Genomic DNA, 16,223 nt, shown 5'->3' on the forward strand with positions numbered 1-16,223 from the left:
TGTACAACGGACGGGCGGTATCGCTCAGCTAGGTGGAGCTTGATGAATAGATCGGTTCGGGCGTAACCAAAACACACTGAGGGCCACTCGAACCCCACATGCCAGTCAGTCGTACCAGCGTTGCTACAATATGGTAGACATTGCGGGGAGGATTCAGCGAACCAGGACACTGCTATCACGTCAGTAGAGATTGCAGGTAAAGGCAGTACAGGTAAGGGGACATCATTGGGGCAAACCGCCTGCTCGTGGACACACGCGTGACTGTGGTGGTTTTATCTAAGCCATGCCTACAACGATTATAACAGTGTAGACTGAGGGTTGCCTGTGAGTGCTGCCATATTTAAATTTGTGATACGTGCATGGATATGTGCGTCGTCTCGGTGCGTGGTGGGCGGAGGATATGTTAGGCTTGCTGCCCGCATGAATGGCGGCCAGGCTGCGTGACTGCCCGACCCCGTGCCACAGTGAGTGGGCCGATAGCGGCCTTGGCCCCTTATTAGGCTTAGGTCACATTTCAAAACCGGGGCCCGGCCGGGATGTTTAAAGAAATGAAAAATTAAAATGTATACCTAGAAATATACGCATGTAATTCCCAAGAATCTTATGTTGACATTTCGTGTATTTTGATGTCCTTTATATCATTCTTTTCCCTCCCGAAAGCTACCCGGTCGGGCCCCGGGATGGCAATTGTGACCTAGGCCTTAGATAAACCGGGTGACGGAGGATCCTTGAGAATGTAAACCGGCGCTCCGTAAACCACTCCTTACACCTCTCAAGGCGCTATATCAACTTGTAAAGCACCATCTTCCAGCACGTCAGGTACACACTTACTGACAGCCCGTACATTAGGCGGAGCTGGCAGTCACGGAGAGTAGGATTTCAGAAATCGATGTGATCATGACGGCTACTTCGGCATCACTTGTTACTGCTTGTCATTTGTCTTCCGGTGAACTGGCATATTAAATCCTAATTCAGGGACGTAATTTACTTACCACTATCAATCTATCGGGTCTTCTTTCCACACATGAAAGAAGAGCATGAAATGGTGCTTGTTTTAACATCATGTCATGATTCCATGATTTCTGAAATGTCCTTAATAACAGCCCCAAACAAGACTTTGCAAAAACGTCTACGGAATCGTGTAGTTTAAGGAAAAATATTTACATACGTCAGCGACTCCGAGCAAAACATTGTGTGTTCTGGATTTGCAGCTGATTAGCAGGTTTGCCTTTTAATAGTACGCTACAGCGTAGGACATGTACATATGCCGTGAAACAATATGATGTAACAGTATGCCTCGGGAGAAACGGCCTCCCAACCCCCAATGTACATGTACTTGAAAAATATCGACTTCCCAAGATGTACAGGTGGAAGTACTTGCGTATTGAATGCAGAATGCGCTCCGAGTCTTCTGCCGACCATAGGGGGAGGACAGACCCACTATTGAGTCATCACGCCGAAGACTGACGTGTATTCATCATCTTGTATCACCTGTCGATGACCTAACCAACTTGTCTGTCCATCACTCTCTCAATATGTGTCATGAGTCACTTCAGGACGTGGGGAACACAAAGACCGTTTTGCCCAGGGTGATATCGTAAGTGGGCATGCACCACAATGGGCGTGTGGGTAGGAAATAACCCCCTTTGTAATCGACGACAGGTTGGATTGTTGTGAGTTTGTAACCACGGGATTTGTTCTGCCGCCCTTAGACAAACCGTGAAGATTAGGGTGTCATGGCAGCCCACGAGTACCTTACTACGCCGGTGTTTACAGATTTCTTTTGAGACTGAACAGAGATGGGCCAGCGCCGATCTCTTGTGGATGACATATATTTTGCAAAGTTTGCTTTGATAATAATAATAATAATATCGGGTGTATTTTGCAGCCAGTATGTACCCAAAGTGTGGGTAATGAGGCTGTTTAACGTGGTCGAGGCACCTCCTCGAGCACGGGACCCCCGTTTTGCGTCCCTCCCGGAAGACGATTTCGTGGAAAGCTTCGTGAGGCTACAGCAATCCGGACGTCCTTGGTTGGTCCCCCATCCAAGCACTATCCGGACTTTTACGTATGTGGTCATTCCCCAATTGTTTTCATGGTTTTCGGAGAAGTGTATTGTGGCAACAAGCAGCAAGGATCTCATCAGAAAAAAAGTATACGGCATGCTGAAACAAGCTCAAATCAGAACTTGATAACTTCAAGATTCTAACAATTAACACAAGTCCATCATGCATATATCTGATATGTTGTGAACGCTGGGTTGTCACCTTCGCTCTATTAGTCTCATCCTTAACCCTGGTTGTTGTATTTACTCGGTAGCCACGGAACAACAAATATTGAATTTTATTCTCATCCCAATGTGATCAAAAGCGTGCATAAACTGAAACATGAGTGCAAAAATACTGCAAACATAACGAACCAGATAATCTGGTTACACACCCTTTAAACACAGTGAGTTTTGTTATTTCCGTTTGTTTAAACAATTCTCTGCGAATTTCTAAAACTGGCCTATGTTTCTTATTCTATCTGTTCTCCGGAAGTTGAGGAGGATCTTGTCTGTACCAGACACTGAAACAAAGGGCATATTGTGGTACCGACTGGCAAAGCTTTGGATACAAACCAGGTGTCCGTTCTGTGGAAAGACAACATACAGTTGCCAATCTCACCACCTCTTTACTGAGTCGACACTACTTACATACATGTACTTTGTTTCTTTGAACCATATCCCTCACTACCATAGTGACCATACCATACCATATGTCTGAGACCTTTTATGATCTTTTATTAGCCCCCACCATGTCATGGAGACAAGATCACGACCAAATTCAATGCCCATGCTACGTATATTTTATGTACGTCCATATGTCAAAACCTTGACGATACTTTTACGAATGCAAATTGGGGACAGTCTTTGAATGATCGCGGAAGTCTCGTGCAAAGTTCAGCTCACGGTTTAATGATAGAAAAAGGCTGTCGTAGATTCTTATCAACAGTCGAGTTTGTCCTAGCCTGACTGAAAACCGCACGTCGTAAGTGTATGTGGCTGCGACTTTACTAGAATCAGTGATACTTTACAGTTTCCATGACCACACCTTATACTATGCTATCTTCGTGCATTTATGTTTTGCCATTTACTACTAGCATGTATCGATTACGTTGGGAAGGATACAATAGACCATTAAAAATCTTTGTACTGTTCCTGTATCATCAAGGTCCTTCAAAACCTTATCGGGACGTCATAATATATAATTATGTTTCTACAGATTGGACGTCCCGTGCACCAATCATTGCCTCACGACAGGTTTCGTGACGACGAAGTAGTCTCGAGCCGTAACCATTGCGTCACTTTCCTTCCCGGCTTCCCTCGCGATCGAGCTTGAAGGGGGAGGGGTGCGCTGACCAGACTTGGCTCGTTCGCCAGGTCACTGAACTCCAGCGTCGTCATTCTGGTCATGACAAACTACACGTGAGCCTCACCTACACCTGTCGGACATTCTGGAAAAATCCCCAGAAGGTACAGTATCTTATGTTTTAATAAAAGCACTCCTCGGTTTGTGTACACTGAATGGTACGAGTAATATGTTTCATACCTCATCATGGTATGTCCCTGTATATTCTCAGGTGTACGTAGACGCTGAAGAGTGATACGGTCACCCAGACGTCATAGTGATATCGGCATATTACTTTATCACACTTCCCGCTGTTCTGAGGTGACTGTTCGGCCGCCACTCCCGCTACACTAAAAATACCCGTGAGTACAATCTTGTACTGTGTAACTGTACCTCTTCCTTCTCGGGAAACCGCTACTTCCGGGATATGGGTTAGGTCCGCGTTGTCGAATTTTTTTAATAACACAATTATGATCGATTATGTCAGTTATCGTCCAAAGATATAAATAAGAAACTTTTAGACTCCATAATCCTGTTGGCATGGTTGGTGAGATTGGCTATTTTACAGAAGAGTGGACAGTAATATATATATATATATATAAACCGACAACACCTGGTCGTGCAACCGTAATCCCGTAATGTGTCAGCCTTAATTCTGTTCTGGTGAGATTCAGTGCGTTGACTTCCGTTCATATAATAAAGAATAGCATGCACTTAAACCTTACGAAGATGATATTCGCATATTTCTTAAGCAAGTACGATCTAAGAGTTACTAAATACACCGATGGAATATTCCCTAAATGTAAGAGTTCTCACTGTCCATGCAGCAGGTGGCTGTTGATGCCCCCTTTACCCAGCACATGCTTAGAATACTTTATGTAGAAAGCCATTTGCAAGTTACATGCACATCTGAGCAATATTTCTTATATTCAACTGTCCGGTAAAAGAATACGATCTGTTAGATAGCTTCGACAGGCGTTTGTAGGTCATCCCCCCCAACGAAAGTGAGCAGTTCTGTCGGGAAGACAAGAAAATAATGGTTTGATATCGATTTATTGGGCAAGTAATTTACAGGCGGCCGCTGGATTCGAATAAAATCAGCAAAATGCTCTACTACATATCACTGAAAAATACACACACCTCTCTGTTCCGTTTTCCTGCCGTTCGAGTTTTGTGCATGAGATGTGTAAAGATCGATCTGCTGTGTAACGTTATACTTTACCAAAGTACCAATAAAAGCTGACGATACATTCTGAGACAACACAAAGACACAGATCATACGGGATAACACTACTGACTGCGCGGCCGCTCAGTGGTTTGTACAAACGCTAAATACCTGAAATGGGTAACAGGGAAAGGGTGTCATTAGCGTCATTTCCACATCACGTAGTGGAGTTGTATTTTGCACACACACAGAGAGAGAGACACACACAGACACACACAGCCACGCGCGCGCGCGCGCACACACACACACACACACACACACACACACACACACACACACATATATATATATACTTACACAGATACGCACAAATAGACAAACAGACATACACATGGTATAAAAATTAAGTGCCACTGAGACGTTACATCAACTTTATGCGTCAGGTGTTTGTCGTGTGGCCATTTCACCAGATCCTTTATGCTTACCGTTAAAGTTTTCCAGACTAAAGCAACCAGGAAGAGGAAGTGTTTGTAGCTCTTCCCTCTCAAGCTTGACCGTAGTGACAGAGGTTCTAAGTACAAGTCATGATGTTATAAAGCTGAAGTGACTGTTTCCTTTTCCGGGTACCCACAGCTTGGGGTAGAGTGAGGTACTTTTGCAAGTTGATGTCTGATTTAATATTGATCACACGATGCACGATTCCGTGGAATTCCCAAAGCTACTCAAACACTGCCACCTCCGGGCGTGAACAATTATAGCCGCCAGTTCATGTCAGGTGAGCAGGCAGGTGCGCCTTCACATCGGTCCAGGAAGAGATCGCACATGAACACAGGCATAGTAGGCTAGCCAGCAGTTGAGACGGATTTGGCAGACGGTTGCGGACAGAAAGCGGGGACTACAAAGAAGAAAAGGTGGCTCAACAAAGCACTTACAGTTGCCCAGCAGATGTCGAGGGCTAATCCACTGTCTTTTTATGGTAAAAACGTATCGAAGTGTAGAAATAATTATATAATCGAGCCGTCGTTTGGGCGATTGAAGATTACCGTAGCTTTCGACATCGGAGTGTTTTCAACATGGTCAAGATGCTTCTTGTGAAAGGGAAGCTTTACATCATGCTGGGCATTTCTGTGACCTACAGCGTGTCTGCCCTTTTTGTCAGCGTTGTAATATGGGTTTGTATAGTCTTCTGTCGATAACAACACCCAGGTACTGAGGAAAGGAGTCTCCCTGTCTGGTGAGTGGTATTTACCGTGGAGCTCTTGCTTGCTCTGTCCTTCCATTTCAATTAAACAGCCCCTATGACCCGGTCCCCAGGTACAGTAGTGAATCATGTCCCATATGGATACACTACTAACGATTATGCCGTGGGCTTTATAATACAGTGCATGGTGTGTTAGACGGGGTTATGTAATCAGCAATTATTTTAGCGAGCATCAGTTTGATATTGTGTTCACTTGCTGTTTTCTGTCTGTTATCGTGTTCTGGTGATTGCCGTTTCACACGTACGGGCACAGACAATCAAGGCCAATCATATTCATCAGAAGAAAAACGTTCAGACGGCGAATGCATTGGCGGGCAACGCTGCGCAGTTATACACAGTATACATGTAGTTTCTAGGTCACACTGATAGAGGTACATGTACAGACATGTAGCCATGTTGAGTCATGGGTCTAGCTTGAATGTAGGTCACTCTACATTAGAAAACTACAGTTCGTAGACTACGACATGTCCTGCATTGCCATCTTACTATATTTGAGATTTACCACACAACTGTGTTTCATTGAAAAATCAACATAATACTGCTAGACTGACGCGTATTGCCTCAAGACGTGCGGAAACTAAACAAGCGAAGATCGTACCCTCTTTGGCAAAGAAAACATGGAAATTTGAGTACGTTGTAATTGTAATTGTAAAACACGTCACGTCGACTCAACAACATCTTTTGTAGTGTGTAACACATGTTTAATAGTATGCATAGTTGTATCTTTGCGGCTGTGACTGTGTACAGGCACATGAATTAAGTGTTCTCATCAAGGTCCTTGGTCTCACATACCAGTGCTCTGATCTCGGCCGACTATAATCTTATATGCGTTTATATATGGTGCTAACCGGAGACCAGCTATCCAAAACATGTTCCATCCTTCGCGACTTGATTGAATGTCAAAAATTAACAATTTATCTTCGCGGTCCCTTGTGTCTTGTGGAATAATAGCGCAATTATTACAATACGATGTACATTACTCGGTGATTGTGTAAAAATAGGGCATTCAGTAAACTTACGATATTCCTCTTCTAACATCTGCTTGGCTATGTGTTAAATGTATGTGTGAATCCTACTTCTGTGTTTCGGCGTGTGTCTGCTATCATACCTGTCATTGGTTTACCAATTTACCACGTACTCTCACGTATTCTTCATCACAGGATATGGAGATATTCTTCACGATGTATCTCATATCTCATAAATTGTGGTGTGATTGAATATTGATACATTTTGTCTCTGGCTAGCTATGCATTGGTTTTCTATCGTCAATAGACTCATTTCTCGCTTTTCTTGGAAACTGCCTTTAGAACTGTTCCTGTAATTCGCCCGGTTCTATTTTATCACCCGCTCACCATTCTTTCTCAGTGCCAAGCAGATATTGGGCTGCAGCATCAACGTCATCGACTATTAAAAGTTGGTGGTGCCCTGTATGTTTGTTTGATGATGTGTATATGCCATTATATTAGTCTACGCATTACTGACTAAAAGACTAAAAGCTGGTGTAATTATTTTGTGTACATTTGCAGTACGCAAATGAGACTACGTGTGCGTAGAGTGTAGCAGACCGTGTAGAGAAATATGCAATCTTCCAAGTTAAAATATACCCACGTGCTTCGTGTTTACAGCTCCCAGACACGTACAGACAAGGCATGGCATGCTGGGGCATGAATGTTGGGGGGAGATTGCACCGGTAGCCGTCTTGAGTTTATTCTAGCATGACAAACTATGTCATGATGAGTTCAGTCCTCAAGGAGAACTGTCAACATGTTACTGTACCGCAGTGTTTGTTTGTTTGTTTGTACGTTTTGTGTGTAAATGTTTGTGTGATTATTAAGTTTGTATGTCTTTATCAATAAGAATCATTGTGTCATCTTTTTTTTCTATGATGGTGACTGACTAGGCTGTTCCCTCTGCCAAGATGGTTCGTCCCGACCCACAAATCAATGCAGTATTAATTCAAAGCAAACCCTAGTTCAGTTGGAATCACCCGCTGTATTCCTCTTACCTTGCAGCATTATTTCAGCAATGTCGCTGTAGCTGGGCAGAGACACCAGAATCAATAATCTCCCTTTTTCTCCAGAACCGTGAGTTAGAATTATGAGATTTATGAACTTCCTTTCCGCTGAAAGGTTCGGCAGGCTGGAATTTTTTAGACGATGAAGATGGATTGTCCGTCAGTCCTACTGAAAGGCTGGGAGACCTTCAAAAGATCGGAATAATGGAGAGACATGGAGTTTGAGGTAAAACGAACGAATTGCGGAGTAAGCGGGGTGCCGGGCGGCGAGGAAATTATTTGCCAGCTGCTCATCCCAGTTTTTACATGGAGGCAGGAGGCGACAGCATTAGAGAGCTGTATTGTAACCAGCCAAGGAGGTTGAATTCAACCTCCTTGTAACCAGCCCAACTTTTGCCTTCACAGTTAAATGACGGCGTCAAAACAACATTTACTTAACGTCCAGGCTTTCACTGCCTTGTCTGTTGTAGTTCTTGTGTAGGGTGAAAGTGAGAGTGGGTGCGCAACCCGAACTTTGAGGACCAAGAATCGACACGTTTCTTATATCAGTGTATGCAGCAAAGTGTAACCTGCGGCAGTCAGAAAGCTGACTTGCATGTTGACCTCTAAATCGTCGCAAGACATGTTGTCGGTGAGGATGACGTGGCATCTTTTTTTCAGTTCGATGTTGCGATGTCATTCGTCCGGTCTGCTGGCTTGACAAGCACAGATCATGACTGGAATCACTGTGTATATCTCGACAAAATGGAGGTCAAGATTATGTATGACCCATGCTGACAAGGCCATGAATGTAAGGTCGTCTTCACTAGCTGTCAGATTAAAATACCTAACGTTACATCATTTTCGTGGTATCAGATAACAGCCATAGTTAGTAATTGTCCCTCGATTGTCACAACGGGTCGTTTCATTTTCACATAGAGGGGCGTACTCTGAGACCCTACCTTCTCCGTTCGGACTCGTTATTTTCAAAATAGTGGATTTCTTTCCTCCAGTACACTATCTTCTTGACGTTTATGCCCGCCCATTCAGTTAAAATCCAAAATAAACCACATTCCTTGTTGTTTGATTTCCAAGGCTCTGTAATAGAATAGCCCAGATCACTGCAACAGAAAAAATATGACTCACGACCGCCGATATTTTTAGCTGGTGTCGTTGTGTAAACAAAAGACGTATCCACTGGGCTGTTTTAAGAAGGAGGAAGCAAAGAAAACGAATTTATGTATTTAATCAGTAACAAACGACCTCCTATGAGAAACTTTGGCCAGCGTCAGATATATTGGATTTGTGATAATTGCTCTGAAATGAAACTTTTAAGTAAGTGATTAAGGTTGTTTTACTGTTGATCGATATCAAGTCACAAGTCTGTTATGTTAGTGCTTTCTGTTTGTAATGTAGAAGCGTTAGCTCCAGATCACACGTTGTTATCATTAGTCCGATCACTGGCTAGAATTTGATTACGCTGTGGTGCAGAGGTGATAACGCTATCTCTGTTTAATAGTCATTGCTGATCTTCAACCGGACTGAGAGCTTTTCCTGTCTGCACGCTTGTATGAAAAAGATTCCACTTGGTTTGATAAATCTACAGATAATACAATGACCAGTGAGGACCTAATCATTCTTTGAACAATTTCACGGAATTTTCGTCATCCCGTTCCAATTGACATCTTGGATTGTGAACAAAAGTAGTTTGACAGAGATGGACCGACATGAGGTTGTATGGTTGTCCGGGGAACGGGACAGTGCCTGGCGGTTCTAGGTTACCCGTGTGCTCGGTGCCCCGTCCACGCCTGGCGACCGTCACATGACCCAGCGGTAGATAGTTGGTGGCACACGTCAGTTGGTCGCCTGGGCGGAAAGACGGGCGGTGGTCCAGCAACTTACCACAAAGGTCAAAGTTCGCAAGCGGGGGTTGGATGAAAGTCCGAGGTTCAGCAGCGTGGGGTTTCAATGCTTTGTTCCTCACCCAGTTTTTATTTTCACCTGGCGAAAGGTGTGGCCAGGTTGCTCCGGTGAGACCGCTTTGTCATCTGAAGCCCTGTCGTCATCCGTTGTGACGTCAGCGCCTGGGTTCGCGGGTCTCGCCAGCCCAAACAAGATGGCGTCGGACGTTAGGAACGTTCCTACGCGCGTACTACAATGTGGGATAGAGGGCGATCTGCCGGAGGTGAGCCTTGTCCTGGTTGAATGTTGATGCCGAAGTGATGGCAGTGTGCCTGTGGCCTTGGCCGCATTGTGTTTTATGTGTGCTAGAACTGCGTTGCGTCAGGTAACGAGGCGAGCTGATGTGCGTGTCCCACCATTGACCAAGCGACCAGTTAGTTAGTCCCTTGTGTAAGGAGGCAGATGGTGCTGGATACCGGTACAATGTGCACAGTGTGCATGCCTGGCGTAATCGTGCGGTAAACAAGGTTTACTGCTGTTTAGGTAACTTGCAGTCGTTGTGGTTGTTTTGTAGATAAGGTGGGTATGTGTTGTTGTCTTGGCAGCACGATTTTAGAATCGAGGGGGTTGGACCGGAAGGTCGATTGGATGGGAGGGACCTCTCATTCTGTGAACGACCCTCCCCCTCTCTGCGTAACTGTACGTTACCGCTACCATTAACAACGACGACATATGTTTTTATGTATCACGTATACGTTGTTTTCCGCGTTGTTTATGATACTGGTTTTATTGATGTGCGCAGCTCCCATAGCGTCCAAAGTTAGAGTGCCCATGACCCCGTTTCGTGACCCACTATTATGATTAACTGTGTCAGTGAAAGAGCAAAAACGCCCCCAGTTCCAATCACCATTGAACCGTTCTGCTTTCGCCGTTAGACTATGCTTTATGTATCTGCCCGGATATTCTAAGCAAGGAAAGGGTGTTTAAGGAATTCTGTAGTACGTCAGTAAGAGAAAGTGTTTTAGGAAGGAAAACAGGAATCTCAGGAGGGGCATGAATAACGATAGGTACCCAGGTGTGAATGGAAAGAACGAATGAGAGAGAGAGTGAGAGAAAAGGCCGACGTGTCCCGTTTGTGTTCAACTGTTTTACACGTGCGAATTTGTATTTGTAAATTGACATGAAGTAGACGTCACTTAAACCGCTATTTGTTCATGTGTGGTCAAATTAGGCCGTGTGCTTGGGGATTACGGTTCCTGCTGAATAAACCGGAACCGAAAAATGTGCCCGATCTCCCTTCCCATGTAACCTTTGCCCCGCCAGTAGTTCGATCTCCCCAGGCCGCCCATTGGTTAGAAGGATTTATGTCGCTTGTTCTGTTTTGTACCTGTGCAATTTGCTCTGGTACAGTTTAGTTCTAGTTACGAGGTTTCGTGACGTTACCTCTCTGTGTTTGTTTGCTTTACTGTGAGGGTTGGTCGTGTATTCTTGAAAACCAACCTCGTGTAACAATAGTACACAAGTGATCAATAAATCTCTCACTTGTGTTGTTTAGAGTACTATCAACGCCCTGTTGACCAACTGGCGATAGTGGTCACCTGTATCGTAGGCCGTGGCAAATAGCTAGTCTATTGTGTACCTGTGGGATATACACTATTAGACCTTAAACATGCATATCAGGGATATGTTTCGTCCGATATGCGATACCATTCCATTGGAACGATCGGGAAGACACATTCGTACACGTCACGTTCACAAAACATAGGGATGTCACATGACACTAAAACGTTTCACCATTGGTCACTGGAAACGGTTACACGATTTCCCGCCATGAAAAACAACGACCGAGTCACACCTTGTCATTATCACATTTTGAAATTACTGGTTACGGTATTATGTCTGTTGAAAAGGCGGGGTTCGACATAGGGACAATTTCATGGTGATCTCCAAGCAGATGTTGGGAGAGAATGTAGATCGTAACGTAGTCTGTCTGTCTCAGATTATAATGCAGCCTGAGTATCACCCTGCTTTAGTTTACCGGGGCTCCCATACTCCTTGGTGAATCCTTGGTGAGGGGGAAACATGGGAGCCCCGGTAAACTAACCAGGCTAACTAGCATGTATTTGGCTCCGCAGAATACGTTACGTTCTTTTTACTTCCATCATCTGCTGGAGATTTAATTCATTTATGTCAACAATTTCTAGATCGTTGATCGTATATTTGATTGAAGGAAATGGTTCTTGAGAGCGACAACACAGTACTTTCACTAACGCAATAATGACGACAAGCATAGCGGTTGAGTGGTTGGAATGTCGGCAAATTAGCCCTTCCCCTTGGACGAGCCCTGAGAAGTAAACAGGAAGGATTCTACTGGCGTAGAGGCACTTCCTGCCTGGATGGGCGGAGGTAGTCTTCGAGCAGATGTTAAGATGGTGAAACGTAATGATTTTTACTGTCCTGATTTTTTTCTTCTGATATCCAACTATCATTAGCATTCAACGCGAGCTCCCTTGGTAGCACAAGTCAAGTTGTTCTCCAACCAGATTTTCGGATGGGAAATCGCAGCGTTTGTATAAGGGGTGCGGGTCAGAAGAAGACGGGATAGCCAGAAAACGTTACGATCCCCCTTTCAAGATGTACTTCGCCTTTGGGACTAAAACAAAACATCGTGTTCCTGTCGACAGTGTAACAGGACGTAAAGAAGAGAAAGGGCAGTGCCATGATGTTGAACAAAAAGGAAGCTAAGATAAGATAAGAAATACCGGAGAAATAGAGAAAATTTTGCATTGTTGACGGTGTTAGATTTGCCGTCTCACACGCCAGTGTCGCTAAAGGCAAGCAGACCTAAAGCCAGCAGAACGGTGAACTATGTTTGAACCCTTCCTCACCCTTTCTAGTGGTACGAGACAAACCTATAGAAATTACATAGCTGTTGTGTCGGGATAGCAGAAGATCGCCTGGTCGTGTTTTATAGGACACTTCTATTTGGGCTGCTATTGAACCTCTCTTAGACGATTTCATAATTTAGATTCAAAAGCCTTTGCCATTTGTGCTAATAAATATCCAAGGGGCAACACAGCATTCTACTAGGCGTGGCCAACTTATACTATTTTCATAGTTACAATCTGAAAGACACTCCATTGTTGCAGTCGATGTTTACATAAAAACCGATAGTCAAAATAGTACTGAAGTTCCTGAAGAGGAAGGTGTAAAACAATACCATGCACACTTGGCTACAGTGGGTTCACATTTGTTCACTTCTCTCACGGCCAAATTGATACACTGTGTGCTTTGTTTCCACTTTGCCATTGTCATGGCTAACTGTATTTCTGTTCCACTTTCAGAAGCAAGATCTCAGCATTGCTATACTAGGAGCAAGAGTTCACGAAGAAGGCAACCGAAACGCGGACTTTAATAAGTCCGAAGAATTATTTTTCGGTTCCACTGGAGAGCTGAGCTCATGCCTTAGCGGCAAAATGACTCCTGTTACCGCCGACGAGGGGGACCGTGGAGCACCGAAGGGTCACGTTTCCCCGCGAAGAAGCCCGAGGAACAGCCGGAGCAAGTCCGACAGAGTGGCGAAAATGTCCGAGGTCGCATCAAATGGCGGGAATAGAAACACTACTGTCAAACGATCAATGGAAAACGTTGCAGGTTTGTGCAATGGTCATCGGGATGAGCAGCCGAGTCGGGAATTGATGGAGAACGCTAAGATCGGTTTGTCGCCCAAAACAAAAAGCGACCTGAAATTGAACGGTACGAGTCCACCATGTGCAAATCAGTGTATGTCGCTCATTAAGAGTTCTCCCGCGGAAATTTTCGTCAGTTCCTCCTGTGGGAAGAAGTGTCATGTGGAAGACAGTCGTCATGGCAATCGAACGCCGTGTTCTAACGGGATCGCGTCGTCCGTTGTGCGCGCCATCTGCTTCGAGGAGACGGACGTCAGAACAGAGGAATGTCCGGAGAGAGAAGGCATGGCCTTGGTGACGTCCTCGGATGACGTTTCCACGGAAAAGTCAAATTTAGAGGAGAATCCTCAAGTGGAAAAGACCAACATTCCAGACCCGGACTGTCGGGAAGGTGAAGCAAATACCTCCGATGTTTCCCACGAAACTAAGATTCAACAAGGCAGCAACAGAAATAAAGGGAAGAAGAGGTCGTCTGGGGACGTCGTGTCAGTAGTTCCCAGAAAGAGAAGAATGGCGAGTATCACAGCCGAACTTAAGGTAAACCTCATGTACGAGAAGGACGATTGGAAACCACCAAAGAAACCGAGAAAAGGAAAAAACCTTTCGTCGTCCAGCAGTGATGGGGAAGTCTTTACGACTTCACCCACCGACTCTTCCAAACTGGACATGTTTGGAAATGGACAAGTGAACGGAGGATTTCCCACCGACCCGGACCAACCGCTGGATTTGTCGATGAAAAAACGACCAATCGCAGTAGCTAAGAAGGTCAAGTCCAACACAAAAGTGCCCGGGGCCACGGAGAAGAAGCAGAAATCTCGCAGCAAGTCGTTTCCACCCCAGAAGGGCAGCGGCAATGACAAGGTGTGTGGGCACACCAAGCGCATGGCCGCGCTAAACGCCCAGGCGATAATGACTGCTTACAAAACGGCAGACGACGCATCACAGACCAAAAAGAACCAGCGAGGAAAGTCTAAGAGCGGAGGAGGACCGGCCAAAAACGGGTACAAGAGGCACCAGCATGCCACCAACTTCAGACTTCTCTGCGGAGGATTCAACAGGAATCGTACGTCACTGCTTGCGTCATCAGGACTTCCGTCCATGCACGCACGGCCCCCTGGGATCGTTAGCCCCGTACCCAGCCACCCCCAGACGCTCATGTTGACGGGGCTTGCTAACCTCAGCGCCTCGCAGATTCTCCCCAACGGCGGCATCAGCCCCACGACGACCGATAGTGCCTTCAGTAAATTCACTTCTGCCAGGCTGCATAATGGTAGGTGGGATAGTACACAACGTAGGTGGGGATAAGATATGTCTACCTGAAGTACTTTGCAAGCAAAGGGAATGGCGAAATTGTTTTGTAGTTCTAAATAGTAAGGTATATTCTATTACGATTGCTTGGAGTTGGATGCAAAATGGCGCAATTCGTTACCGATTTTCGTACAATGTTTGTGGGCAATGCCTTACATTTTTTTCTAAATCGCGCGTGGTGCGTCCCATATCACTCTCTTAACGAACCTACCGGCCTTGTGTATTTCACGATGCCTCGCCGAGCGTACTGTAAAGACGCACCATTCAGTTACACGTGACCACGGCTCATAATTGGCTACTCACTCCCTTTTTGCGAAAGACGCCCGATATCTAAAACGTTGTTAATGATAATTGCCCCTTGCTCGGCCTTAGCCGTGTAATTTATTATCATGAGCACCGGGTCTGCAAATTTAATCCATTCTCAAGGCTCGCTAGTGTTGACTATCTCATTTTGCACGAGAGCGTGGCTCCACGTGAACGCCCGAGAGTAGCATATTGTAAAAAACAAATGGCGTTCAGTTCTTCCGTATGTCACCCTGTTGTAGCGCACATTTTTAAAATCAGCCAGTTTGCCTCACGTTGTAACCATGGTTAACTGATTGGTCTTAAGAATACAAAAATATGATTATGGTTAGTAACCTCTGACCACGCCGGGTTGACGTAGGAGACATGATTGTCATGACCTGATTATAGCTGGATGTTGTTATATATACTGTTGTTTAGGTGTATGGTACCAGACGGCGGGGCCTTTCCACCAGCCTCTTCCCTCGGTGTTGTCGGCCCAGGTAGGCCCTTCCCCCGACAGAAAGTCTCACCCTTCTCCCGCCCTGGACACCGTGAAGGCGCACAACTACAAGTTCGCCACCAGGACCAAACGGAAGAAGTCCACCAACGGATGGAAGTGGCAGGGAGAGCCGTACGAAAAGATGGTGTTTTCGGCGGTAAGGCCATAACCTAATTTTGTGTTGCTAGTATCTGAAGTGGCGATCTCATAGGGCTTATTAAAACCGGCAGGAAATTGTCATACCTGCGTCAATCACATGATAGAACACCAAAGGCTAGTTTCAAACATGCGAAATGCCCGCGTCACACATACCCCAGAGTTAAGAGATGTTGCAGCCATTTACACACGTTACACATCTTTGACGAATAACCTCGCTACAAACGATGTTCCACGATAAAAGCATTACTGCCTACCGGCCATTTGCAAACCTTTAATAAAGCGATTCCGCCGTGGGAGCCTCCACGTACGCAAATATTGGCACGTCACTGATGTACCAGATTAATACATTGGTCACAGTTACTGTATACACGGACTGCACCCAGGGAAGCGGCCAGCACACGCATATCATGAAAAGTGTCATCTACTCTTATTCGTACCGTACTACGGTAGAAAATTTTTGTTCAAATGAAGGACAGTAAACGTGAAAATGTTTCGAACATTTCGGTATTTCATTTTTCAAGAAACGGAAACGTTATCAATAATATCAAGCGCAACTGACTGGATGCAAAATAC

General features: G+C 45.1%; 1 protein-coding gene across 5 annotated transcripts in view; it reads left to right on the forward strand.

Annotated features, from left to right (window-relative positions):
* The window catches only part of LOC118412143, a 24,508-nt gene continuing 8,285 nt past the window's right edge, over positions 1 to 16,223 (forward strand). The window contains exons 1-5 of one of the 5 annotated variants that reach the window (XM_035814833.1): positions 1 to 211; positions 3,264 to 3,514; positions 3,622 to 3,751; positions 13,055 to 14,669; positions 15,431 to 15,648. In XM_035814833.1, the coding sequence (XP_035670726.1) occupies positions 13,187 to 14,669; positions 15,431 to 15,648 (1,701 nt within the window). In that variant the 5' untranslated portion in view covers positions 1 to 211; positions 3,264 to 3,514; positions 3,622 to 3,751; positions 13,055 to 13,186. Of the gene's footprint in view, positions 212 to 3,263; positions 3,515 to 3,621; positions 3,752 to 9,213; positions 9,994 to 10,031; positions 10,254 to 13,054; positions 14,670 to 15,430; positions 15,649 to 16,223 lie in introns of those variants that run through there. The other 4 variants (XM_035814844.1, XM_035814852.1, XM_035814822.1 and 1 more) reach the window with 4 other exon arrangements.

The sequence above is a fragment of the Branchiostoma floridae genome, chromosome 1 (assembly GCF_000003815.2).
Source record: "Branchiostoma floridae strain S238N-H82 chromosome 1, Bfl_VNyyK, whole genome shotgun sequence".
In the NCBI taxonomy this organism is placed as follows: Eukaryota; Metazoa; Chordata; class Leptocardii; order Amphioxiformes; family Branchiostomatidae; genus Branchiostoma; species Branchiostoma floridae.